The sequence below is a fragment of the Penicillium citrinum genome (assembly GCF_028827155.1).
Source record: "Penicillium citrinum strain IBT 23319 chromosome Unknown utg000008l:1.0-2707905.0:1.0-2709502.0, whole genome shotgun sequence".
NCBI classification, from domain to species: domain Eukaryota; kingdom Fungi; phylum Ascomycota; class Eurotiomycetes; order Eurotiales; family Aspergillaceae; genus Penicillium; species Penicillium citrinum.
The window spans coordinates 991,382-1,014,587 of NW_026622693.1; the positions used below are offsets into that span (position 1 = coordinate 991,382).

General features: G+C 47.4%; 11 protein-coding genes across 11 annotated transcripts; 6 read left to right on the forward strand and 5 right to left on the reverse strand.

Moving 5' to 3' along the window:
- Nucleotides 1–681: 681 nt before the first annotated feature.
- N7469_008815 (uncharacterized protein) lies at nucleotides 682–2,562 on the forward strand (the record flags this gene model as incomplete). Its single annotated transcript, XM_056647733.1, has 4 exons — nucleotides 682–2,166; nucleotides 2,249–2,271; nucleotides 2,330–2,422; nucleotides 2,490–2,562. 4 exons carry the CDS (start codon nucleotides 682–684, stop codon nucleotides 2,560–2,562), a joined length of 1,674 nt encoding a protein of 557 aa, XP_056497498.1.
- Nucleotides 2,563–2,842: 280 nt separating this feature from the next.
- Nucleotides 2,843–5,161, forward strand: N7469_008816 (putative ubiquitin fusion degradation protein (Ufd1); the record flags this gene model as incomplete). Its single annotated transcript, XM_056647734.1, has 1 exon — nucleotides 2,843–5,161. The coding sequence occupies one exon, from the start codon at nucleotides 2,843–2,845 to the stop codon at nucleotides 5,159–5,161; it is 2,319 nt and encodes a 772-aa protein (XP_056497499.1).
- A 322-nt stretch (nucleotides 5,162–5,483) lies between these two features.
- Nucleotides 5,484–6,672, reverse strand: N7469_008817 (transporter YIP1; the record flags this gene model as incomplete). Its single annotated transcript, XM_056647735.1, has 3 exons — nucleotides 5,484–6,062; nucleotides 6,132–6,388; nucleotides 6,507–6,672. The coding sequence occupies 3 exons, from the start codon at nucleotides 6,670–6,672 to the stop codon at nucleotides 5,484–5,486; spliced, it is 1,002 nt and encodes a 333-aa protein (XP_056497500.1).
- Nucleotides 6,673–6,979: 307 nt separating this feature from the next.
- On the reverse strand, nucleotides 6,980–8,778 carry sam50 (SAM complex subunit SAM50; the record flags this gene model as incomplete). The annotated part of the gene is made up of 4 exons (XM_056647736.1): nucleotides 6,980–8,184; nucleotides 8,243–8,429; nucleotides 8,545–8,661; nucleotides 8,746–8,778. 4 exons carry the CDS (start codon nucleotides 8,776–8,778, stop codon nucleotides 6,980–6,982), a joined length of 1,542 nt encoding a protein of 513 aa, XP_056497501.1.
- A 239-nt stretch (nucleotides 8,779–9,017) lies between these two features.
- Nucleotides 9,018–9,967, forward strand: N7469_008819 (ubiquitin-conjugating enzyme E2; the record flags this gene model as incomplete). Its single annotated transcript, XM_056647737.1, has 3 exons — nucleotides 9,018–9,044; nucleotides 9,111–9,190; nucleotides 9,244–9,967. The coding sequence occupies 3 exons, from the start codon at nucleotides 9,018–9,020 to the stop codon at nucleotides 9,965–9,967; spliced, it is 831 nt and encodes a 276-aa protein (XP_056497502.1).
- A 512-nt stretch (nucleotides 9,968–10,479) lies between these two features.
- On the forward strand, nucleotides 10,480–12,645 carry N7469_008820 (uncharacterized protein; the record flags this gene model as incomplete). The annotated part of the gene is made up of 6 exons (XM_056647738.1): nucleotides 10,480–10,492; nucleotides 10,711–11,211; nucleotides 11,276–11,610; nucleotides 11,690–11,814; nucleotides 11,879–12,408; nucleotides 12,452–12,645. 6 exons carry the CDS (start codon nucleotides 10,480–10,482, stop codon nucleotides 12,643–12,645), a joined length of 1,698 nt encoding a protein of 565 aa, XP_056497503.1.
- Nucleotides 12,646–13,455: 810 nt separating this feature from the next.
- On the reverse strand, nucleotides 13,456–14,815 carry N7469_008821 (uncharacterized protein; the record flags this gene model as incomplete). Its single annotated transcript, XM_056647739.1, has 2 exons — nucleotides 13,456–14,400; nucleotides 14,498–14,815. 2 exons carry the CDS (start codon nucleotides 14,813–14,815, stop codon nucleotides 13,456–13,458), a joined length of 1,263 nt encoding a protein of 420 aa, XP_056497504.1.
- Nucleotides 14,816–15,612: 797 nt separating this feature from the next.
- On the forward strand, nucleotides 15,613–17,753 carry N7469_008822 (ABC1 kinase family protein; the record flags this gene model as incomplete). Its single annotated transcript, XM_056647740.1, has 3 exons — nucleotides 15,613–16,119; nucleotides 16,175–17,514; nucleotides 17,576–17,753. 3 exons carry the CDS (start codon nucleotides 15,613–15,615, stop codon nucleotides 17,751–17,753), a joined length of 2,025 nt encoding a protein of 674 aa, XP_056497505.1.
- Nucleotides 17,754–18,220: 467 nt separating this feature from the next.
- N7469_008823 (holocytochrome c synthase CYC3) lies at nucleotides 18,221–19,358 on the reverse strand (the record flags this gene model as incomplete). Its single annotated transcript, XM_056647741.1, has 3 exons — nucleotides 18,221–18,482; nucleotides 18,558–19,219; nucleotides 19,281–19,358. 3 exons carry the CDS (start codon nucleotides 19,356–19,358, stop codon nucleotides 18,221–18,223), a joined length of 1,002 nt encoding a protein of 333 aa, XP_056497506.1.
- Nucleotides 19,359–19,600: 242 nt separating this feature from the next.
- Nucleotides 19,601–22,011, reverse strand: N7469_008824 (uncharacterized protein; the record flags this gene model as incomplete). The annotated part of the gene is made up of 6 exons (XM_056647742.1): nucleotides 19,601–19,696; nucleotides 19,771–20,957; nucleotides 21,013–21,147; nucleotides 21,203–21,322; nucleotides 21,384–21,518; nucleotides 21,585–22,011. 6 exons carry the CDS (start codon nucleotides 22,009–22,011, stop codon nucleotides 19,601–19,603), a joined length of 2,100 nt encoding a protein of 699 aa, XP_056497507.1.
- A 550-nt stretch (nucleotides 22,012–22,561) lies between these two features.
- Nucleotides 22,562–22,997, forward strand: N7469_008825 (dolichol-phosphate mannosyltransferase subunit 3; the record flags this gene model as incomplete). The annotated part of the gene is made up of 3 exons (XM_056647743.1): nucleotides 22,562–22,609; nucleotides 22,689–22,757; nucleotides 22,836–22,997. The coding sequence occupies 3 exons, from the start codon at nucleotides 22,562–22,564 to the stop codon at nucleotides 22,995–22,997; spliced, it is 279 nt and encodes a 92-aa protein (XP_056497508.1).
- Between the last annotated feature and the right edge of the window lie 209 nt (nucleotides 22,998–23,206).

Below are 23,206 nucleotides of genomic sequence, written 5' to 3' on the forward strand. Positions count from 1 at the left end.
GGTACATCTAGTACGGACTACTGTATAACGACAGTATGCACTCTACTCTATCTGTATGATTGTACAGCCTAATCTACATAATCATCCCTGATATGATCAACATACCAGTCCGCTTGGCGGATCTCCCCAGCGTCAGCTATTTACTTGGCAACATTGGCATACCCTCAACAGTTCCGGAAGATCAAAAGAATTTTAGATCTACCGTCTTGATAGCCCCTGTCTATTGTACTATTGGGCCACGATAGCGTGCATCTCGCCACTTCGGAGAAGAACAAAGTGGAGCAGTTCAGTCCCGCGTGACCGGCGGATCAGTGGGGCGTTACAGTACAATACATTAAATACAGATGTACACTATAGTGTAGAGAGTATACGATGTACCTTCAGGTACATCACCCCTTGCGAAAAGACAAGACATCCAAGGTATTCTTTAGTATTTATGGTATGCCATCACTCTACTCCGTATAAGATATAATACATATATCAATGTATCAAAGTACCCTCAATTGACCCACCGGAGCTTCTTTGTTTCTTCTTTTCTTTCCATTCATCCAGCCTGTCTTTCTTCTCTCTCCTACCCAACTCCTACCCCAGACTGTACACCCCCAAAGTATAAAGAAGAATATTATGTCCACAGATCTGTGGCTTTCTTTGATCTCTGCCATTGATCCAAGTCCCGACGCCATGCCTGCCCTCCTACAATCAACAATTCATCTGCTCGAGTCCGAGCTCATTAAAGCCCGTGCGGCTCTTCAAGAGATTCAACCCCATCCACCGCTCTTTGGCCTCACTGATGAAATCGCCGTCGGTGCTATGGAGGCTTATCGTCAGAATCTCATCGGTCGAGCACCCGATTTCTATGGCTCCCGACGACTCACGCCCAAGGAATTGGGATTTGAGCCAATGGTGCGCGAGTTGAGCCCTCTGGAAATTACCCCAACACCCATTGCCAGTGCTCAGACATACCAGACACCTCCTCGACGGGCACCACTCGAGGATATGTTATCGAATAGTTTGATCCTCGATCAGATGGCGCCATATCTCTCCGTGCCCTCGATGATGGCCTTGGGAGCATCTTCACGACATCTTCATCATATGATCACCCAAACGCCATACTTATTCCGACATCTAGATCTAACCTGTTGCAAAGGCGCACAACTCAAAGATGCAACGCCTCAAGAAAATGATACCCAAACCGAGGATGAATTTTACTCGATGCCCTTACAGCGGATCTTCGTTAGTCTGGAGAGAAGCTCTATACTTCAAGACGTGCGCACTCTGGTTTTGGATGGTCTCTCTGTACCAGCAGATCTGGTCGCTGAAATTATACTAAATGATCGATTCAACATCAACATACTCTCCATCCGCGAATGCAAGCATCTAAACGAGCGTAAATTGATGCAAACTATACAATACGCCGTTCGTCCAAGCCGTCCCGAGGGAACCCCTCGCGTCAAAGCAATCTATCATTTCTCACCCATGCGCTCGACCCCACGACCCGTGGTTCGACGACGGCGGTATAGAGATTGGTGGAGTGACCGTCTGGGCAACTCTCGCAGTCCAAGCCAGACTTCCTCGGCCACTTCATCCGATAACGAAGAAGAGGAATCGACGACAGTCACAGTGACCCGCAAACCGCATCAAAACGAATGGTACAGTTCAACCGGCAAGCTCTTCAAGCACAGCCTGGAAGACGGCTGGGCACAAACAATCCAGAAATGCGAGGGCATCATAGCATTTGATACTGTCCTTTGCCGAGGACCACGACATGATGTCAATATGTATGCGGCGGAAGACGAGTCAAATCCACCCCCAGACGCCCCCATGCTCGGACCCGCAGTGGCGACTGTCGCCCTGGGCCCCCGGGGCTGCGATGGATGCCATAGTTCCCCCGAAGGACCAGCAATCTGGGGCCAGAGTGCAGACGTTCAATTCCCGCTTCTGGGACCAACACCAATACACAAGTCGACTGTTGTAGCTGCCAAGCGACCTGAATTAATCCCCGGAAAGCATCCGGTATTGATTGCACGCTGTACAGATTGTCTCACAGACCGGTGGTGTCACCGATGCAACAAATGGTTTTGCGAGAATTGTTTACAGAATCCTCAGCACGTCAGGGCAAATCTATCTCCGCATCAAACTGCGGTACGTCCACAGGGCTCGCATGTGGTATGTATTTGTATCACGACTTGGTACTGCACTGATACTGATTGTCCTGTGTCACAGCGATTGCAACGAGGTGTGAGTAAAGATTGCTGGGAGTGTGGACCAACTGTAAGCATCATTTTTGCCTTCATATTCCTCTCTTGGCTGTGTAACTGACCTCTCTAAGTGTGCATCCTGTAAACGGGACTGCCAACGAACTTGCCAAAGCTGTTCGGGTGACTATTGTATTGAACACAACGAGGGCTGCTCAGCTACAATGGTAAGACAGAAGCCCTCAGAATCTCGATACCCCTTGAGTGACCTATTCTAATGAAATTAAAAAATAGTGTGACTGGTGTAACACAAGTGCTCGCCACCGAATGCGCAGCTTCCATTGAACAGTTGAATGTACTGGACTGATTTCTAAGCGAAGCGGGTTATTTGAAATTCCCTAAAATTCTCATTTGGGTTCTGATTTATTGACATGTAATTAATTCGGTTTCAAGAATAGATTCCCCTCTCATTAGTTGAATTATGTTGGTTCTTTCTATGTTTATACTGTACTTAGTGTACTTGCATGGGCTTGACGCGTAGAAAATTGATAATCGGCGGGGAGTCTTCTAGAACTTCCACCCATCTTTAAATTCACCTCCAACAATCAACTTTACGTACCTCCCCCTACCTCTTAAATCCAACAATCATGACAGAAAACAATGATACAATAACCTGGTCTAGCCAGTTAATCATAACACCACCCAAACAAGCTCCCAAATTACCCGGCGACAAAATCACCCTTCCACAATCCGCACTCGAACAGCTTCTCGCCGCCGCCCCGCTCCAACCCGTTTCCTCCAACGCAAATACACGCGTTCACACAAGCTCCTTCGACCCTTTCAATCCACATACCTTCGCCGCAGAATCAAGAGCACGTCAACAAATTGAAGAACGACAACAACAACTTCCTCACCCTCTAACATTCCGCATCGTCAACCCTCAAAATGGCCGATTCGTCCATGCGGGGATCCGCGAGTTCTCCGCACCAGAGAACGAAGTAGCACTAAGCAGTCTCCTCCGCGAATCTCTCGAAATATCCGAAGAAGACTTCGATACCTCCGAAAATGCCGCTCCACAAGATGGACATTCCGATATGGAAATCGATGGGGTAGAAAGTCAAGCACAAACACCGGCGACGGGACCTAGGGTAACGGTTCACGCGAAACAATTACCAAAAGGAACATACGTGCGTCTTCGTCCTTTAGAGGCGGGATATGATCCAGAAGACTGGAAAGCATTACTAGAACGCCATTTACGAGATAATTTTACTACATTAACCGTTGGTGAAATTCTAACGGTTCCCAGTTCACGCACTGAGTCCTTCCGCTTCCTGCTGGATAAAGTGTACCCGGAAGGCGAGGGGATCTGCATTGTTGACACGGATCTCGAGGTTGATATTGTGGCATTATCGGAGGAACAGGCGCGGGAGACGTTACAGAAGCGATTGGAGCGAGCGGCACGGGCACCTGGGACTAGTGCAGGGAGTTCTGTTGGTGGAGCCCTTACAGTTGGAGAAAGTGTGCGGGCTCAGGTTCTGAAGGGAGAATATGTGGATTATGAATTGCGAGAGTGGGAGAGGAAGGACACGTTTCGGATTGAACTTTCTTCGGAAGATGAGAGTTTGGAATTGTTTGTTAGTCCGTTAAGTGCTCGTCAACGAGGTCGGCCTCGAAGGGATATGCATGTTCTGGGAGATTTCTCGACGGAGACGTCTAAGTCGTTTGAGATTCGGCCGACGAATGTCGTTCTTGAAGGGGCGGAGGCTCTTTATATCTCTGTTTATGCGGGGAATGGAGACTCTGATTCGGAGGCATCTAGACAAGTCCCCGTGAAATACGACCTACGAATCATGGCTGGTGAAGCGGTTGATGGAGAGGGAATTGCAGAGGAGGAGATACATGAAGCTGATGATGTACGGTGTCAGAATTGTCAACAATGGGTCCCACAGCGAACACTAGTTCTTCATGAGAACTTTTGTCTGCGCAATAATATCTTCTGTCCAAAATGCCAGAACGTTTTTCAGAAACGATCGCCAGAATGGCAGAATCACTGGCACTGTCCACACGATTCATCCCACGGCACAGACGACTCCAGCAAATCCAACCATGACTCTATATTTCACACAACCCACGAATGTCCAGACTGCAATGCCAACTTCGAAGGTCTCCCAACACTGGCCTTACACCGCACAAACGAATGTCCCGACAAACTAATACTATGCCAATTCTGTCACCTACTCGTACCGCAAAAAGGCGATTCAGACCCAGACCTACTAGACCCAGAAGTCTTAGTATCCGGTCTCACCCCGCACGAACTAGTAGACGGAGGCCGTACCACTGAATGCCATTTATGTGGCAAGATAATCCGACTTCGAGATATGAACACCCACCTCCGCCACCATGATTTACAACGTGTATCTCGACCCGCGCCACGAACATGTCTGAATCAAAATTGCGGCCGCACCTTGACGAATACAGGGAATAAATCGCTAGGTCTTTGCAATATCTGTTTCGGTCCTCTATACGTCGATACACATGATCCAGAAGGAAAAGCACTCCGTCGACGCATCGAACGTCGATATCTCTCTCAAATGATGAGTGGATGTGGGAAACCCTGGTGTCAGAACGAGTATTGCAAAAACGGGAAGCAAAAGCGAGATTCTGAATCTGCATCCGCAGCAATGAGTGTGGCCGAGATTATGAAAGTTACCAAACCGCTTGTTGAAGCGCTGAATGTTCAACCCGATGCAACTAATACCGCGCCGTTTTATTTCTGCACAGATGAAACCGGTCAACATCGTCGTAATCTAGCAGAAATGGTTCATGCGGAGAGTGTTGCGGGTGGTGAGAAAGTATATGATTTGGCATGGTGTATAGCAGGCGCTGAAGCAGGTGGAGGTGATCTTGAAAAGACACGAGAATGGCTTGCTAGATGGGCACCTGCCCAAGGTGAAACTGTGCAATAGAGGGCGGAAACATTTTAGAATAGAGCTGATTTGTTACTCGAAGTGGAACTAGAACCACTATTGTGTTTCTGGAGTGAAGGTTTACAGGAGTTTTCATTTTTACATGCTATGTAAGCAACATGAACTATAAAATGTTAATGCATAATGATATTCAATAGGATGAATCGTCCAACTCATAATATTAATGCAAAGATCCGAAGTAACATAATAAGCCCAGCATGCACAGCTTATCCAGTTCATGCTTGTACAATATAACCAGCATAACCTGACAGACGCTGATCACCCAGTATCACAATGAAACCAACTAGAATGGAAAACCCCTCTAAGCAGCTCCAGTCTTAGCAGCCAAAGACCCCGTCCCCCTAGACGAAAAAATCCCCATAATCCCAAAAACAACATAAAACAACGCCAAAGGATAAGCAACAAGACCCCTCATCCCACTCATCCTCGCAACAGCACAAAACATCCCCGAGGAAGAATAAGTACACCACCCCACCGCCGCAGTCGTAAGCAAATACCCGAAAAGCGTATCCATCGGAATCAAAATCCCAATCAAAGCCGTCAAGACAAGTGGCAAGAAACAGTATCCCAATACACTAGCGGATCGGGGGAATGTCAGGGTCGCAGAGAAGTGACCCACGGCTCCACCGGACATGGAGGGTTTATGATGAGGATTGTAATTTGGATCGGGTGTGTCGAGGGCAGGTGACATTAGACTGAGAATTAGATGTAATGCAACGGTGCCGAAGACAGCTACACCATAGATATATCCGTAGAATACTTTTCCGGAAAGGAGCAGGAAAGTACCGTAGAGAACGATATAAAGGAGGGCACCGTAGAGATCGGAGTCATCCATTAAGTGATTATCGATTGAAGCAAAGGGATTTAGAACGGTGAGGGTCTTTCATTATTGTTAGGTATATTCAAGTTGATGTTGACGGTTGCCTGAGGGGGGAAAACAATAACTCACCTTAGTCCGAATATGTTCGAAATTCACCCCCAATTCTTCCAAAAGAGGTGGTTCCCCATCATACCCCTCCGTCCCAAACGCAGCTAACCATCCCGTCCTCAATCCACCTTGTTCCCCCATCCGTCCACTAACTCCAGCCGGAGACCCAAATCCGCCATAGCCCGGGTACGCCTGGGCGGAGGGATTAGGCGGGGCGCCGAAGCCTGCGGCTGCACCTGCTGGGGCGCCGTAGGATGCTTGTGAGGGGGTTGTGTGGCCTGAGACGGAGGAGTAGGTTGAAGGGAAGAATTGGAGGTTTTGGGCGGATTGGGGGGGTGTAGCCCTGGGGTTGGTAGTATTGGGCCATTTCTGGCGAGCTTTGGAGTGGGGTTTTACTTGGCGATGTGAGAGTTGAGATGAGATTTGTGTTGAGTACGTGAGTATTTGTGAGGTGGGGGTTTTGGATTTGTTTTGCCTGTGGGGATTGAGGAGGTTCGTGTTGTGGTTGGAATTGTTGAAGTTGAAGCTGAAGGTGGACAGGTGGTTCAAGGTGATTAGTCATGGGGTCCACCGTAACTATAGAACGAACTGCGGAAATGCTGGAGAAATGTTGTTTACTCGAACGATTTGAACGGTGTGCGAATGGTATGAGATTGTTCGTTTATTTATACATTCCATAAACTAGATATAAAAATAGCAGATAGCTCTAATTTCCAGTAATACTTGTAGAAAGGGTACCGCAAAATATTCAGGATTGAGTTGAAGTCGCAGAAACTCAAGATAGAACTAGATATGCGCTAAATCTTGAATTTATTATTGAGAGGTGGGTGAAAGTACAGTTGATCTCGCTAGGCTCTAATCAGGCATGTCTAAAGGAAATTGATACCAATTCCCAGCTGAAGGCCCTTGCGACCTTCCTCGCCCTTTCGCTGAACGAGAGGAAGAGAGAAGTTGAGTTCGAATCGGGCGACTGGATGGGCGTATACAATACCGAAGCCAGCGGCGATGCTGGGAAGGCCGCTTTGCAAGTCAGTAACAGTTGAGATGACTGCGTCCTGCACCTCGCTGCTGCTGCTGGGAATGGTCTTCTGCGAAGTTCGCAGTGGCAGCAATCGACCACCATTCAGGAACAGTTGCAAGCGGAGGGGTTTCTCCACGCCGACACGAGGGAGAGGGAATAACAGGTTCGCACTGCCAGCAGCGTAGGCATCTCCACCTAGAGAATCGACTCCTTCGCGAGGACCCAGACCGCACAGGCGGAAGCCACGGACGTCGGTAGGTCCGCCCAGGAGGAAGCGGTCATTAATTCGAGAAAGCTGGGGACGAGAGCTCGAGTCGAGTCCAAGCGGGCACAGAAGGCCGGCGCGGAATCCAGTAGTGAGGCTCACGCCGCTGTCACCCTTAATAAAGGGGATGGGAATGGGAATCGCACTCTGAGTCTCGATCTCCGACTTCCAGAAAGACACATCGCCCTTCAACGGGCCCCAGCCAGCGACTTCATTGAAGATCTTGGCATAGTATCCGCGGGAAGGCATCATTGGGTTGTCCCGCTGGTCATTGACCCAGCTGTGGAAAATACTGCTCTTCACGCTGTCACCAGCGTCAGCACGAACAGTAGGAGAAGCACTTTCGCCAAGGCCGGTAATCTGTCTCCAGTAACCGTTATAGCCTAGCTCATGACGGTGTCCAGAGCGAGACAGCCACCGAAGCTTGCTCCATCCTCCCTTGAGAACCTCTTCATGACTAGCCCAGGACTTCTGCGTAGCGCTAGCAATTCCACCGATTTCAAGGCGGAAATCAGGGTCACAGAAAAGTGGTGTCTCGAATGCAGCCTGGTAGGCGGATCGCGTACGGGTTCCAAGCGAGGCGTTCAAGTTGAGAGTTTCCGCACCACCAAACAGATTGCGCCACAAAAGATTTCCATATGCGGAGCCCTCGGCATTTCCGAGATCAGTACCGGTCTTCAGCAGCACGCGGGACTTCTCACGGACGGCCAGTAGAACATCGAGATTGCGCAGATCACCATTGTTGTTCGACTCGTCCAGGTGAACAGAGATGGGCTGGTGGAAGAGTTCTGGGTCGAGTTAGACTCATCGTCAACCCACAGTGCAATTCCTTGTAGAACCACTCACCAAATCTTCCAAGCTTGTCTGCCGTAGCCGATACTTCCCGCAGTGCCTCAGAAAGAGTGTATGGCCGGTTCTTGTTTTCACTCAAGAGGGGGTTGACAACTTTCTCGAGGAAGCTTCGGCGGGTGTTAGGGGCACCGAAGACCTGCACCGAGGAGATAGTGCATGGGAGAGTCGAATTTTGGTCAAGCTATATCGGAGTTCAACGGGTTAGCCGGGGTTCGGGAAAAGCTCCGCAAGCTTCAGTATAGTGAAGCAACTCTCGCGGAGGAAATGAAACACAATAAAAATACAATGAGACATACCAATTCACCCAGACGTGCTTGGGCCTTTTGCAGAATGGCCTGTGTTCGCTCATTCACGGCCTGTTGCTGCTCCTCCAGGACCTGCGGGTCTTTGCGCTGCTGCAAGCGCTCGAAGATCTACCGACAATTAGTGTTCAGGGACCAGACACGAAATCAAATGTAATGCAAATAATGCATTCTCTTCACAAGAACAAGACATACATCATCATCTTCGGCCGACAATGAAGAGGACATGGTGACGACTGCAATTGACCCAACTCCGTTCCGCTCGTGAGTTTCGAGTCGCGTGAGTTGCCGTGCACGTGACCTCGGGCGATAGTGGATTGCTGCGCTGCGCCGCTTTGAAACAACACACTCTTTTATTGCGACGAGGGTTCTTTGTGGTCTGTCTGTTTCTCATCTCTTTTAAGGTCTCACCCTCACTTGATTTCATTTCATTTGTTTTTCTCCGGTCACAACTGCCTCAGACAACGATGGCGACTAAAGCGGCTTATAAACGGGTGAGTGGCCAAGACCAATTGATAATGATGATGATAGATCATGTCGTGCTAACGGTGTATATACAGCTCACTCGCGAGTATCAAAATATTCAGAAGAATCCCCCGCCATTTATTGTGGCACATCCATCGGAAACCAATATCTTAGAGTATGTTTCTTCTTTTTGGACTTACTGGTAATTCTAACTGACACTTTGATTAGATGGCATTACACCCTGACCGGTCCTCCCGCTACTCCTTACGAGAATGGACAATATTGGGGCACTTTAGTTTTCCCACCAGAGTATCCTTTCGCTCCTCCCGCCATTCGCATGCACACACCTAGTGGTCGATTCCAACCCTCTACACGCTTGTGTCTCAGTATCTCCGACTTCCACCCCAAGTCCTTCAACCCCGCATGGGAGGTCTCTACAATTTTGATCGGGCTCCTTTCATTCATGACTAGTGAAGAGATGACTACTGGAAGTGTGAGTGCAACAACAGGAGAACGACAAGTACTCGCTGCTCGATCGCGGTGGTGGAACTCGACTGGCGGAGGCACGCATGTTAACGCCACGCCGGGTGTAGCCCGAACGACCAAGGGAATCAACAACGTCAAGGCAGGTGACGGGGGTTTAAAGTTCCGCACAGAATGGCCCGAATTAGATGAGGCGAATTGGACATGGATGAAAGAGCATCGAATCGATACTGCCACTGGTCAAATTCTGCCCGACCCTAATGCCCCGGTGAAGTGCTCTCCCGAGACTAGTGCCCTACGACGACGTCCCAATGGAAGTGCCCCGAGTTTCGGAGCAGTCATGGAAGGTGGCCATGTGGCACGGGAAGTCGGAGAAAGTTGGATGAAACGGAATCGGGTTTGGATCGGTTTGGCGGTGGTCTTTGGGTATGCGTTATTGTCACGACTTGTCAGTGACATGCAGGGGTAGTTCTGATCACCTGCTTTCTTTTTTGCTATCTCTTTCTCTCCCTCTTTCTTATGTTCTTCTCCCGGATTCTCTCTTTGGCTGTTTTTGTTTTGTTTTTTCTTCTCTTGTGTTTAGCGATTTGCGGCATCTCCGGGGCGCTGGGCATAATGAAGGGACATATATACTTCTTTATTTTTTTTTATTCTCCAATGAGATTTGATAACTCTATTTCAGTCCAATTTCTGCTATCCCATGCTTTTCATGTATAAATCCGCGTAAGGCGTTACACCGGGGCATCACCGGATCAGCGAGGCGCCGTTGAATGAGGCTTGTGCTCGTTCCCCCGCAAATCCCCGCGACTCCTTTTCCTCTTCTAAATTCGCCCTTCCTTCTCCCCTCGCGAGCGTATTTTCCATTTGATATTCTTCGTCAGCCTGGCCTTCGGGCCCACAATGGACCAGTTACGGCCTTTTTCGTTCGCTCACTCTTCTTCTGCAGGTTCGTGCTGTATCAAAATATCTTTGGCCTCGTTAATGGCCGTGCGCGGTGGGCGTTTACCTTTCTAGCCTTGACCCTCCTGTATATGTATTTAATATAGTTCCCAATGTTGACGATCGTTTTGGTCCCTTTGCTCGAGGTGGGGTCAGAGGCGCATGTTTCTTTCAATTCTCATTTGTTCCTTGGATTCCACTTTATTGCACATCTCCAATTCCCCGCGTCTCACTAGATACTTGAGGCTGAACTATACTGAACCTCGCCATTAGATGCCACCCAACAAACAAATACAACGCTGTTAGATCGACCATCTTTTACCTTCATAGATCATGCTGATGATCTAGCCTCAAAACGGATTAAAGATGTGAATGCTCGCAAGGCGATTCGGTCTCATGTTATGCGTGATGTCCGTCGACGGGAGAGACTCGCTGGAATGAAGCGAACTTCGCGACGTGAAAATCGAGGTCAACCAGAAGAAACTAAAGATCAAGATAATGTGCTTGAACACTCTAAATATAGCAAGCAATTGGTGCTTAGGGTGTCATCCGAATCCGGTGACCCATCTTCTATCCTCGAAGCAGAGCTGCAGGGAGGGTTTGTTAGGAAATATTACCGAGGTCGTCCCATCAGGTGCACTGCAACTTCCCCATCATCAAGTCATTTGAATCCAAATCCACAAACCTTGCCTACATCGTGGTTCTTCGATCCTTTCTGCTCACTACCAGGAGCTAATGAGCTACCTAATATGGTTGCTCATTTGGTATACTACTGTAAGTTTTCTACCACCGAGACTGTCTGGTAAACACAAATTAACGAAAGATATGTAAAATTTAGGGAAATCCGTCTTTGTCCCCGTGACTTTTCCGAATGAGCTGAAGGACCAAGGTACCAACGAAGTCGACCTGCTGGTCCGATCCTCCTTCTCGGATCCGGGGAGTTTCTTTGGTCTCATGAGTATGTGTGCTGCGCATAGAGCAGCACTAGCCGTTCATCATTTAGATGTCGAATATGACCCACATCGAAAAGGCAATGGAGCAAACGGCAGAGACCTTGACTATTGTATCATGAAGGCAAAATGCATTCGAGAAATGAATGTCAAAGTTCGTGATCCTAAACAGGCATTGAGTGACGAGGCATTTGATACGATCGTGAATCTTTTAACTGGCTCGGTAAGATTCTGCTCTATATCCATGGGGTCTGCAGATTTTACTTCAGAGACTAATTCTTCAATCTTGTGTTCTTGGGTAGTTGATTGCCGGGTTATTCGATGAAGCCCGAATCCATTTGACCGGTCTTAAACGTATGGTAGAACTGCGTGGTGGAATTACAGACGAAAGTATTCGCTCCGCTTCAATGTTGACAGCCATCATAACGTATGTATATAACGTGGTATCCTATCTATGAATAGCTGAAAACAGTGTGCTAATTAAGATACAGCGCCGATGTGAAAGCTGCTTCCGGTTTGCTTGTCAAGCCTGTTTTTCCACTGACTTGGGACGCAAAGCCAATCCCCAAGGAGATACAACGACGAATCAGACCACCCCCTTCTTCCTCTTTACACCAACTAGGCTCAGGATTTTCCGCCAACGATCTTCTTAGTCCGCCATTGATTAGAATCTTGAATGTCATTCGAGATGTCATCTTCTACGGCATTGCCAACACCTTACCATCAACAATCGAACCTTCAGACCACCATTTCTTTCGAATACTCAATTGCGAATCCGAACATCAGCTCCTTAGCTATGTATTCACCGATAGCGTTAAGGATTCAGATCCCAAGATACAGGAAAAATATACACACCCCATCGAAACAGTCACACGGGTAGCGGCAATCTGCTTCCTAAACAATTTCCTCATTGTCTCGCCCTCTTCATCTGGTCTCGGTCGAGCCCTAACGAAGCATCTTATGAAGGCTGTCAGCAATTTTAAGATGTCAAGACTTCAACAAATATCGAAAGAGAACTTTGGTCTCTTTGCTTGGGCGTTGTTCGTTGGGGCTAGGGGGGTCAGTTGGCCAAGCTGAGCGGCCATGGTTTGTGAAACGACTAGCCCATGTTGCAATGATTTGTGAGTGGCATAGTTGGGAGCAAGTTTCGAAGGTCCTGGCGGATTACTTTTATGTTCCCGTGTCCCATAATGAAGAGTGGAAATCTGTTTGGGAGGAGGCTGCTTTGGAATATGTGATATCAAGGGACGGAGTGTAAGCTTCCAGTTGCATTGAAGTAGTAAGCTCATTAGTATGATGAGATGTTTCAACCTATTCAAACACCTGTAGAACTTAATCATCGATATTGACTCTAGTACGAACTATCTAATCATAGAAGCAAGTCTCAGAGTGTGTACCGAGCATGGGAAGCAGGGATTTCGATCTTGCCATCTTCCAATAGTACCTATTATGTACACTATTACAGTACAGATTCTATTGAAATCGGCTTGACCACTCTACACCTTACCACTATAACGTATACAGTTTTCTCCGTATATCCAATTCTCCGAGATCATCGATATCATCTGATGTGTACGGGAATGTCCTATGTACTCGTTGATTATTACCTGTCCGGGAACATGAGAGTTGCCGAGCAATTGCTCAACATACCGTGCGATTGGTGAATCTATGTCCATCAAAGGCCCAGGAGCTAATTTTCATCGAACTTTCGTAGCCCCTAAATTTTGACCGTGTGGCACTGCTGATATGGTAAACCTCAGTATCGAAGCCAGATTTAAGATAGCTATAATGGTCTAAATATAGTTTTGACCCAACTTCCTGGACCACTAGTCCGTGCATGCAGTACATGAAAGCAAGAATGTGAAACAAAATGACTAAGATCTTGGTATAATAAATGTACGAACTTGCGCGTTCAATCTACCATCCTTTGGCGTTGCGGTGTAAACCCAGTATCTTCCTGGTGAACGGAATGACATGCCAATTCTCTATTAGATTAATTTCTATATAATATGTGCAGGCTTGTGATCTAACAATCAACTTGAATATATGCACTCTGTTCCACATTCACTCAATCGCGCTCAAGCCGCGTCTCGGTCTTCTGGCGACAAACCCTCTCCTGTGCATACGCCCGATATCGATCCAAAAGATCAGTCGAGTCCAAACCCTCCACTCCCTGGCGCGACGAATAGTGTGACACAAGACCTTTCCCATCGATGGTAACATTTGGACGAGATTCGCCATCTTTGACCCACTCATCATAGATCATCTCACTAGACTTGTGTCCGAATATCTCGCGAAGAGCTTGAACATCCTTTCCCCAGAAACAGCCAAAGTTCATCGTAATAGGCTCAGTAGGATTAACCCACAACGGAAATTTATACCTCCTCAACTGATCCAGTTCAAGATGGTGCAGGAAAGAATAATGCTGCTGCGCACCAACTGTCCAGTCTTGCATGCTCGGTCCAGTCTCTGTATACACTGATCCAGCAATGGGATCTCGATCCGTTCTCGATTCGTGAGGTAATAGCCATCTATGACCTTCGAAGGGGGATTTAAAGCCTTTTTGGACCTTAAAATCATCTGGACCTTCCCAGGATGGTAGACTCGATGCTCGCCAGTCATGCTCTAGCTGCGACTTTGATCGAGATGGTTGTTCGGTGTGCTGTAGTTCGGGAAGGTAGGGGAGAGCAACGCCCGGGTGACTGTGTAGCGAAGCAAGAGCTCCTTCATTGACGACGTTTGCAGAGACCATCAGGGTGTCTGGGTTATCGAGTTTTGTCTTTACCATGGTAGGAATGGTATGATCTTCCAGAAAAACGACGTCCCCGTCGATGCGAATATAGAGGACATCCTCTTGGTGGAATTTCCATTCCATGTCCCTCCCAGCTGGTGAAATGGCATACTCGGATGTTTCCTCGACGAGGGAGTCCAGCCATTTCAGGCTGGTACGGTCGTTTGTTTGGGGGATAAATACGACTTGGTCGAGGAATCCGTGGTTATGGAGTAGATTTTTCTAAATAAAGATTGTTTAGTATATGCCCCATTTGGTATAAATAACTAATGGCGATAGATGACTACTACTAGTAGTAGGGGATATCCTGTTTACTCACCTGGAGATAGCAATCCAAAATAGATGTGTGCTCGTGGTTATTAAAGGGGACCAGAGCAACTATCTTCAATCCACTCGGCTTAGGAAAATGACCCGAACCCCGCGAAAAAGCATAGAATGGCGAAGCATTCTTAGTGAATAGCAGCCCCGTCGGATCCACAGGTAAAAGCGATGGATCAAAGTACCCTACAACAGTCGTGATGAGGGCCAAGTATCCCAAGATACTCCAAGAAAGCACATATACCCAATCGCGCCAGGAAGAAGATCGTCTTCTATCCAGTCTGGACTCGATATCGTGCAATTCCGAAGGTTGACCCATGGTGAATTATCTGATCACGGGCACAAAGTCGAGCTCGTACTCTCAGGTAAGCTTTGAGAAATTGAGGAAGGAAAATTCCAACGTACGTGGTGGGGGCATATTGATCTCATTTATTGAAGGGTTGGGGGTTGTATCTTGTTGCATTGGTCAATGAGCTCTTTGTTCTGAAAACGGTGGTTTAGTCATAGTGCCAGATTTGTTGGAAGATTATCTCTAGGTTTAATTTCGAGTTTGGATTGGCTTTGGATGATCTTGCTTGATTGAGCCGGGAGTGGCTAAGTGTAGGAGGGAAACGGACAAAGGATGATCGAGGAATGTGCCCTGGAATGTGGAGATATTCTAGAGATTACTGGATTCGGATAAGAGGAAATTCAATCTGTGCTTGTGAATGGAGTATTTCATTCTATTCTATGGTTAATGTTTTAAGTTCCATGTTTTTACTGCATATAGAATTTTATGCCTGGCAATTGACTGCCCAGATGGTTTTGGTAGTATAGTAGTTCACAGTGTATAGTTCGGACATTTGGTTGCTACTCATAGTCTAGCCCACAAACTCGTAGATTGCGGAGTAAATGGGATCACTACCTATTTGAGTATTCATTTTCTATATATATTCTATTCATTTTACTTATATTTACCATCTCATTCACCCTTTCATTGCATTTCCAAGTTTTGTATCAACCTCGGCCAACTTGTTTACAATGACGTCGTAGCACGTGCCGCTTATCGGGTTATCGCGCTTCTTCATTTGGACTCGCCTTGTCCACTTCCTCCTCCATGAAACAATCTTGAAGACCATGAGGACGGTCCTCATCCGCCGATTCTGTCTCAAACGCGGACTACCGCGAGTCCCGCGACAATACTTCTCCACATCATGGCGACAATCCTTCCAACATACCCCGAAACGGGGTCCGATTATCGGCGGAGTGGTCATGGCTGCTCTCGCGCCCAGCGCATTTCTCAAATTAGCGGAGGACTCGGATGATGGAGAAATGACTGGGGAGATGCAAATGCTTGAGGCATCGCGTGAGGAAATTAGAAAATCTGTCCCAGCTGATGCGCGGGGTCTATCGAAGATCTGTCAAACTGTCTGGGTCATGTGGTACCGGTATATCTATGACCCCATCGCGACGGGCTTTCGGTTTCTTCACCTAGCAGTTATTTTTGTACCAGTTGTTGTGGCTGTACCGGCCATATGGATGGGACGAAAGGTTGCGAATCGGAATGATGCGCGGACCGGGACATTATGGTGGTATCGTTTCCTGGTCAAAGCTATGGAGCGTGCCGGGCCAGCCTTTATCAAGGTATGTTTCTTTTCACCGGTAAAGTTGAAGAGTTCGTCTTAATTTTTCATCACAGTTGGGTCAATGGGCCGCTTCACGTACCGATATCTTCCCCCCTGAGATGTGTACCGTCATGTCCTCACTACACTCAAATGCACCGGCTCATTCTCTGCACGCTACAAAGACAACTATCCGCAAGGCATTCAATGGTTTACCATTCGAGGATATCTTTGAAGAATTCCAAGAGGAGCCCCTTGGAGTCGGTGCTATAGCCCAGGTGTACAAAGCAAGACTCAAACCAAGCTTAGCCTCCAGTAACCAGGAACTAGGAAATGGTCCAAGCACACTTGGAGAGAAGGTTCAGAAGAACATCAATGTGCTCGTAAAGAGCTCACCTCAGCGGGTGCCTTCCTCATATGTCGCCATCAAGGTACTACATCCACGAGTCGAAAAGATGATCCATCGAGACTTGAGGATAATGGGCTTTTTTGCATCTTTAATCAACATGGTCCCTACCATGAACTGGCTCTCATTTCCTGACGAGGTCCAACAGTTCGGCGAAATGATGAAACTCCAATTAGATCTTCGCATCGAAGCCTCGAACCTGGTCATGTTCCGCGAGAAATTCAAGACTCGCACAACAGCCTGGTTCCCATACCCGTACATGGATTACACGACTCGTGAAGTCTTGGTTGAAGAATTCGCTCAGGGGATTCCATTAGCTACTTTCCTCGAAACCGGAGGTGGTGTTTACCAACATGAAATTGCAAACGAAGGCCTCGATGCTTTCTTGCACATGCTCTTGATAGACAATTTCGTTCATGCAGACCTCCACCCTGGAAATATCATGGTCCGCTTTTATCAGCCTAGCGAGCTTGATTTATCCCTCCGCAAGGAATCACGGGCACTCGACGCTCCCACTCGAGCCGAAGTTGACGTGACAGAAGCCGTTCTAGCTCGATTACGTCCGCATATTGGGAATAGCGAGACTTGGGAATCTGCTCTAGCCCAACTCAATAATGAAGGTTATCGGCCGCAACTCATTTTCATCGACACGGGCCTGGTTACTCAGTTAAATGATGCAAATCGACGGAATTTCCTGGATCTTTTCCGCGCAATTGCCGAGTTTGACGGTTACCGTGCAGGCCAGTTGATGGTTGAAAGATGCCGTACACCAGAACAAGTCATTGATCCAGAGATATTTGCATTGAAAATGCAACACCTCGTGCTCAGCATTAAGTCTCGAACCTTTGCACTGGGAAATATCAAGATCGGAGACGTCCTCAGTGAGGTATTAACCATGGTGCGTAGTCATCATGTACGCTTTGAAGGAGATTTTGTCAATGTTGTCATCTCCTGTCTCCTTCTCGAAGGTATTGGACGAAGCCTTAATCCTGATTTAGATCTTTTCAAGAGGTAAGTCATGTTTCGATCGAAGGAGTATCATTTCCAATCCAGGTTCTAACAACATCCGCAGTTCTCTCCCTATTCTTCGACAGTTGGGCTCTGGATCCACGTTCTTGTCCACTGTACGCTCTGGTGATACCTCGATGCTTCGGGTTTGGGTCGGTCTAGAAGCTCGTGGGCTGCTGCAGGCCAGCATAGAGAGTGTGGAGCATTGTGTCAAATATGATCAGCTCTCGCCAAACATTTAAACATAGATTTCTCTCAAGATTCTTCTGCAATTCTGTACTATAATCATTGCCTCATACGATAATTCAAATGACACGAAACGTTGCCAAGGTTTACATAGAGTATTTTTTTTTTACATACTATGTGCTTGCTTTACTAACAGCGTTGTACAAATGGCCCTCGGTGTAATATAAATGAACGTTTAGTACTCAACCCCTCCCACTAACAATAGCGCTAGTATGCGTTCAACTAGATTTTCAATCAATCAAGAAAAACTACGATTCCACCAAGTTCATACGAGAAAGCATTGGTAATATTATCATCCGGGGCACATTATAGCAATGCAATACAAACAAGAAAGTATATGATAACACAGGGTGTAGGAAAGAAAATAAAACCAACAATCATAACCACAAAACGCCCAGGCCATGTCTATAGATGTACAGTGTGGAGGGGGGGAAGTATCACTTAAAACTCATGCTTGAGTGTTTCAAGGGTGGCCATGACCATGACCAGGATCTCTGACAACACCTCCGCTGGCTCTCCACCAAACATCACCTCCCCATCTCATCAACCGTTCCACGGCAGCAGTGGGCGAGTCCAGCGCAGGACGGATATCAAGGTAGAAAACAGGTTCACCGGTAGGTTCGGGGGGACCGGAGTAGTAATCGATCACGTAACGAACCTCCTTCGAACCATTCGGTGTCTGACGCTGCACGAACCAGTCATGACGATCAAAAGGAGGGTTTGTCCTGTGAAAAGAAAAGAAAAAGATCCCGTTAGAAAATGCGTTATTCAAGAGAAGCAAATGGTGTTGATCTACTCACTCAAACTTAGACGGGTACACCCAGCCCAGAGCCTGGAAAATCTGAGCCTTAGGACTCAACTCCTTAGGTCGACCTTGGAAACGAATGAGACGGGGCTCAGTAGCCTCATCCACTCGACCCATGAGTTCCTCCTTCATAAGTTCGAATCCAAGATTCTCCTCGCCACGACGACACTTTTCCCATCCGGGTCCAAGACCCTTAGCAAAAGTTCGTTCCCACCCCACAATCTCATTCCAAGCACCCTCATTCAAGAAATTGTGTACAGCAACCATAGATTCAACCGCATCTTGCGGTGTATCAGTATGACCCTTGCGCAGCATCGCGTTATACATCTGCTGCGGAGAAGGATACTCCCAATTTCCCTCTGAATCACCACGAGGAATAGATGACACTTCACGATCAACGCCAAGGTCAACGGTTTGATTAGGTGCGCGCTCTTGCGAAATCGAGGCGAACATGTAGTTTAGCGGGTTGAGCTTGGATAAGGTGGAGGATTTCTGCGGCGCGGTTGGTTGCGGAGGTTCCGGGTTTGATGATTTCGGCGCGACGTAGAATGGAGAGTCGGTCGATTTCATTGGACAGCTGCTAGGCAATTCTGTCTTATCGGGAGTAGCGGCGGGCACTGAGGGTGTTGAATTTGAGTCGTGCATCGGGCAACCGGGCTGTTTGATAAGTGTCAGTTGGAGGAAATTTAGATATTTGGGTACCCTTGGATAGTCATACAGGAATAGCAGCCCCGGGGGTAGTGGGATGCGGGGCCACAGGGGCCTTTGGCTGCGAGTCTGCCCAAAACCAACCCATTTTGAAGTGTAAAAGTCGAGTTGTCGATGTAACAAGAGTAGATTTGCCTGCGCGCGATAAAAGATCGGGAGAAATTTATGATGACATAAGCGGGATTACGTGAGCATAGATCAGCCATTCAGGACTGAAGTATATCCAATTGGTGATTGTAGCATCAAGGAGGGTGATAGGATGTTAGTTGGCCACGAGATGCTGATCACATCTTCATCGTCATTATATTTACTTCATATACTTCTACATGATCATGGCATTCCTTGGTCGCTTGTTAAGCTGTGTCCGGCGTGATTCTTCACAAGATCTCCCAATGTTTCCCGGTATCCGATGGGAAGCAGATCAGCCTGTATATTTCTTAGTGATTATCCCAGATGATTGAAAAGTTCTTTTCTTCGAATAGGAGAAAGAAATCACTCACCTCGCTCTTCAAAAGTGCTTGTACCAAAACAAGAGCATTATCATGATCTTTTTGTAATTGCGGCTGGGCCGTCTCGACGCCGTCATCCGATTTTGAAGGCTCACAGGCCATGGTCTTCTTAAGCACATCCATCACATCGTCATTGTTGAGACACTCGACTACGGCTGTACAGCCTGTCTCGGTGGTAGCCATGAGTGCTAATGCAAACCATCCCTCGCTTCGAACGACGGGCCATTGGGTCTGGGTAATCATAGCCCCGATGGGGTGAGCGACACCTTCATGCAGTTTGAAAAGCATTTCCAGCAATGAAGCTGCCTCGGTATCCCCATCTCGCACCTTGGGGCATGTAGTGCGGCAAATAGAGGCAATAGTGCGCCCAATCTCAGTTTTTATCGGTGATGAGTCCGTCTTTTCAAAAAGTGACAGCAACAAGGAGAGGTATGTTCGCTGGTGAGCTGGGGAATCAGGGTCTTGAGAGAGACGCGTCAGTAGGCGGGATATGTTGTCCATAGACGAGATAATGACTTGGCGGGCAATAGTCGCAGCCGAAAACTGAACCTGGGGAACAGAGTCAAAAACCCACAGGCGTGAAACCGCAGGGATAATACCCGCTTGTGCCAGGCTTAGACGATTCTCACCCGCAATGGCGAGGTTCTTCAGGAAACCAAGTACGGAGTGAAGGACAGCACCACGTGCGGTGCTGTTTAACACGGAGATCAATTCTTCGTGAATTTTGAGGTCATTGACCATGGTTTGACAAATTTCGTCAGAACGGGCCAAATTGCCCAGCATAACACATGCACAGATCTGCAGCTGATCTTCACCTGACACGACCCAAGACTTGAGAGTCTTTGAGAGTTCCGAATCAAGGGGATAGTGCTCCGCAAATAACGGTGAAGCGGAGACCTCGGCCAGAGCCACATTGAGTTTCAGGCGTAATTCGCCCAGGTTCTGCACATCTTCTTTCGCAGAAAGACCCTTCTCAATAGAGAATGACCGTTTTAGGACGGACAGGGTCTTTTCCACCAATTTGTTGACTATGCATGCATTTTGGAATCGCTCCTTATCTAAATAGGCGGATAAAGAAGTGATCAAAGATGAGTAGTGCTCGAGAATAATGTCTTCGCTGAGGGCAAGCTCCATCATGAGCAATATGATGCCATCGGGAGACCTTTCTATCCCGGTGGCTGTTTCGTTTTGAGGTTAGACCAAAGTCACGCCAAAAATAAAGAGAAAACATACCTTGTTCTGAGGCGAGCTCAACCAGGTCATATGAAAAGCTAAGCAAAGCTTCATTGTCTGAAATGGTCCCATCTTTTAACAAGCTCAAGATAATATACGCGGCTCTATTCTCGGCCATCTGAGAATGCGCAGGCTCTGGTCTTGTCAGTGAATTGAACACTTTGAATTGACAAAGGAGGTATGTGCTCACCATAGTCCATGCAAATGTTGTAAATCACGGGTATAGCCACCTGAATGAGATCTGGGTTGAGGAAATGACGAATTATAGCAAGTGTATAGTTATCCTTGACTACTACTTCTCTATTCTCATCTAATGGAGCGTTATTTACGGCTCAAGACCACTCAGTAAAAGATTTGGCCGAGAAGCATACCTGTATCAGCACAAGAGTTGCCAATCAGACGCAAAGAATGGAGCAATAAACTAGTCTCGACTTGTTCTTTAGAGGAAATGACATCCAGAAAGAACTTTAAGACTCCAGACTGCCCAATTGGAATTCGCCATGATGCTGGATATGGTCAGTGGGATGGTTCTTTACCTGGGCATTGTTGCCATAAAATCCGGGGAAACTCACGATCACGACTGCCATTAGCCAAAGCCTCAGCCGCCTGACTTAGAAGCCCCGAATTGGCAGCCCACAGATTGTGCAGAATAATAATTACTTTTTGCAAAGGGCTGACATCTCGCTGACCACGGCGAGCATCCTCATCTGCCTGTTCCAGGGATGAATGGAGCTCTTTCAGATCGAAGCTTTGGGATGATTCGTCTGAGCCGTGGAAATTGTCTAGGATGTGCTTTAAAGCACGAAACATCTTTTCTTGCTCTTCTTGTGCGAGAGTATCCGAGCTTCGTGAAGGCAGAGAATCGGACGATTCTGGCAAATCTGCAAGAGTCTGTTCAATGGATGGTAGTTCAAGAGCTGCAGGTGCATATGATGGTACTGCTGATTCTCCACCATCTTTGCCCGCTGTCACAGCGATAGATATATCTGTGGAAGCCATAATGAATTGCTTGTGTAGCCAGGCTACCGACCGTGTGCCTGGAAGTGGTGGAGGCTCGGTTCCCGACTGGGATAGACTGTTGAGGGGGAGGATCAGCCAGGGTCCACTCGAATGCGAAGGAAGCGAAGTCAGTCCGATGTTTAGTTGAAGAGTTGCCTAGGCAGTCAGGCATCAGTCAATAACAATAACAATATTGTAGTATATTGAAATGATTCTAGATATGCATGTGGTTTATACGATACAGAATTAGCTGTTATCGTAAATCATATAATCATCATCCTCTTTAGTAATAGATAATACTTAAATACGCTGTAACTATTCATCTTGTATACCTCAAGTAGCTTAGTTATTTACTACGCTGATTGCTTCCGCCCGCAGCTCCGCCTTCTTCCAACTTGGCCTCTCCACTAACTCCTCCACATCCGACTCTCCTTTATATCACCGTGGTCAATTGAATCTAAATTGGGATTTGGATCTGTGATCTATTTCCTTTCTTTCTCTTCTTTATTTCTTCTGTCATTTTTAGTGTTTTCGACCGACCTCCGCCGCCATGACACGCGCTCAGCAAACCGTCTCCGTCCTCCTCCTTGTCTCCTCTGTATGTCATCATAGCTCAACTCATCGCAACGAGAACAAAAGAAAGACATTGTGAAAGCGACATTTCTAACATACTCCAGATCTACCTCGCTCTTTATCTTGGTCTCGTCCCCCTAAACGAGACTTTCCAGTCTGAAGTCATCCCCGTGGTATGTTTGCGATTATCGCAGATTCGCACCCTGCATATATCGACACAGAGAGCTAACGATATGGTCATTCCTCACTAGCTTCCATTTTACGCGGTCATTGCTTTCGGCTGCTACCTCCTCGGCCGCCTAGGTGTCGCGATCTTCACTTTCAACGACGTCCCCGAGGCACACGCCGAGCTGCAGAAGGAGATTGAACAGGCCAAGGTTGAGCTGCGTCAGGGCAAGGTTGATGTCGACTAAATGCGCAAGCAAACACTGGCCAGCAAACGCGGATATAATATAGACCTCTGTGTAACAGAAGGTTAACTTGCCTAGTCGGCAGCGAAGCCCTCAAATCAGGATACTCTTTAATTGCGATTTGTGCCATCAATATACGTCTACTTGATACCCTTTGACAATTAATTTGTGGCGAGTTGGAATACTTCCAAGACTATATGGCCAGACATATG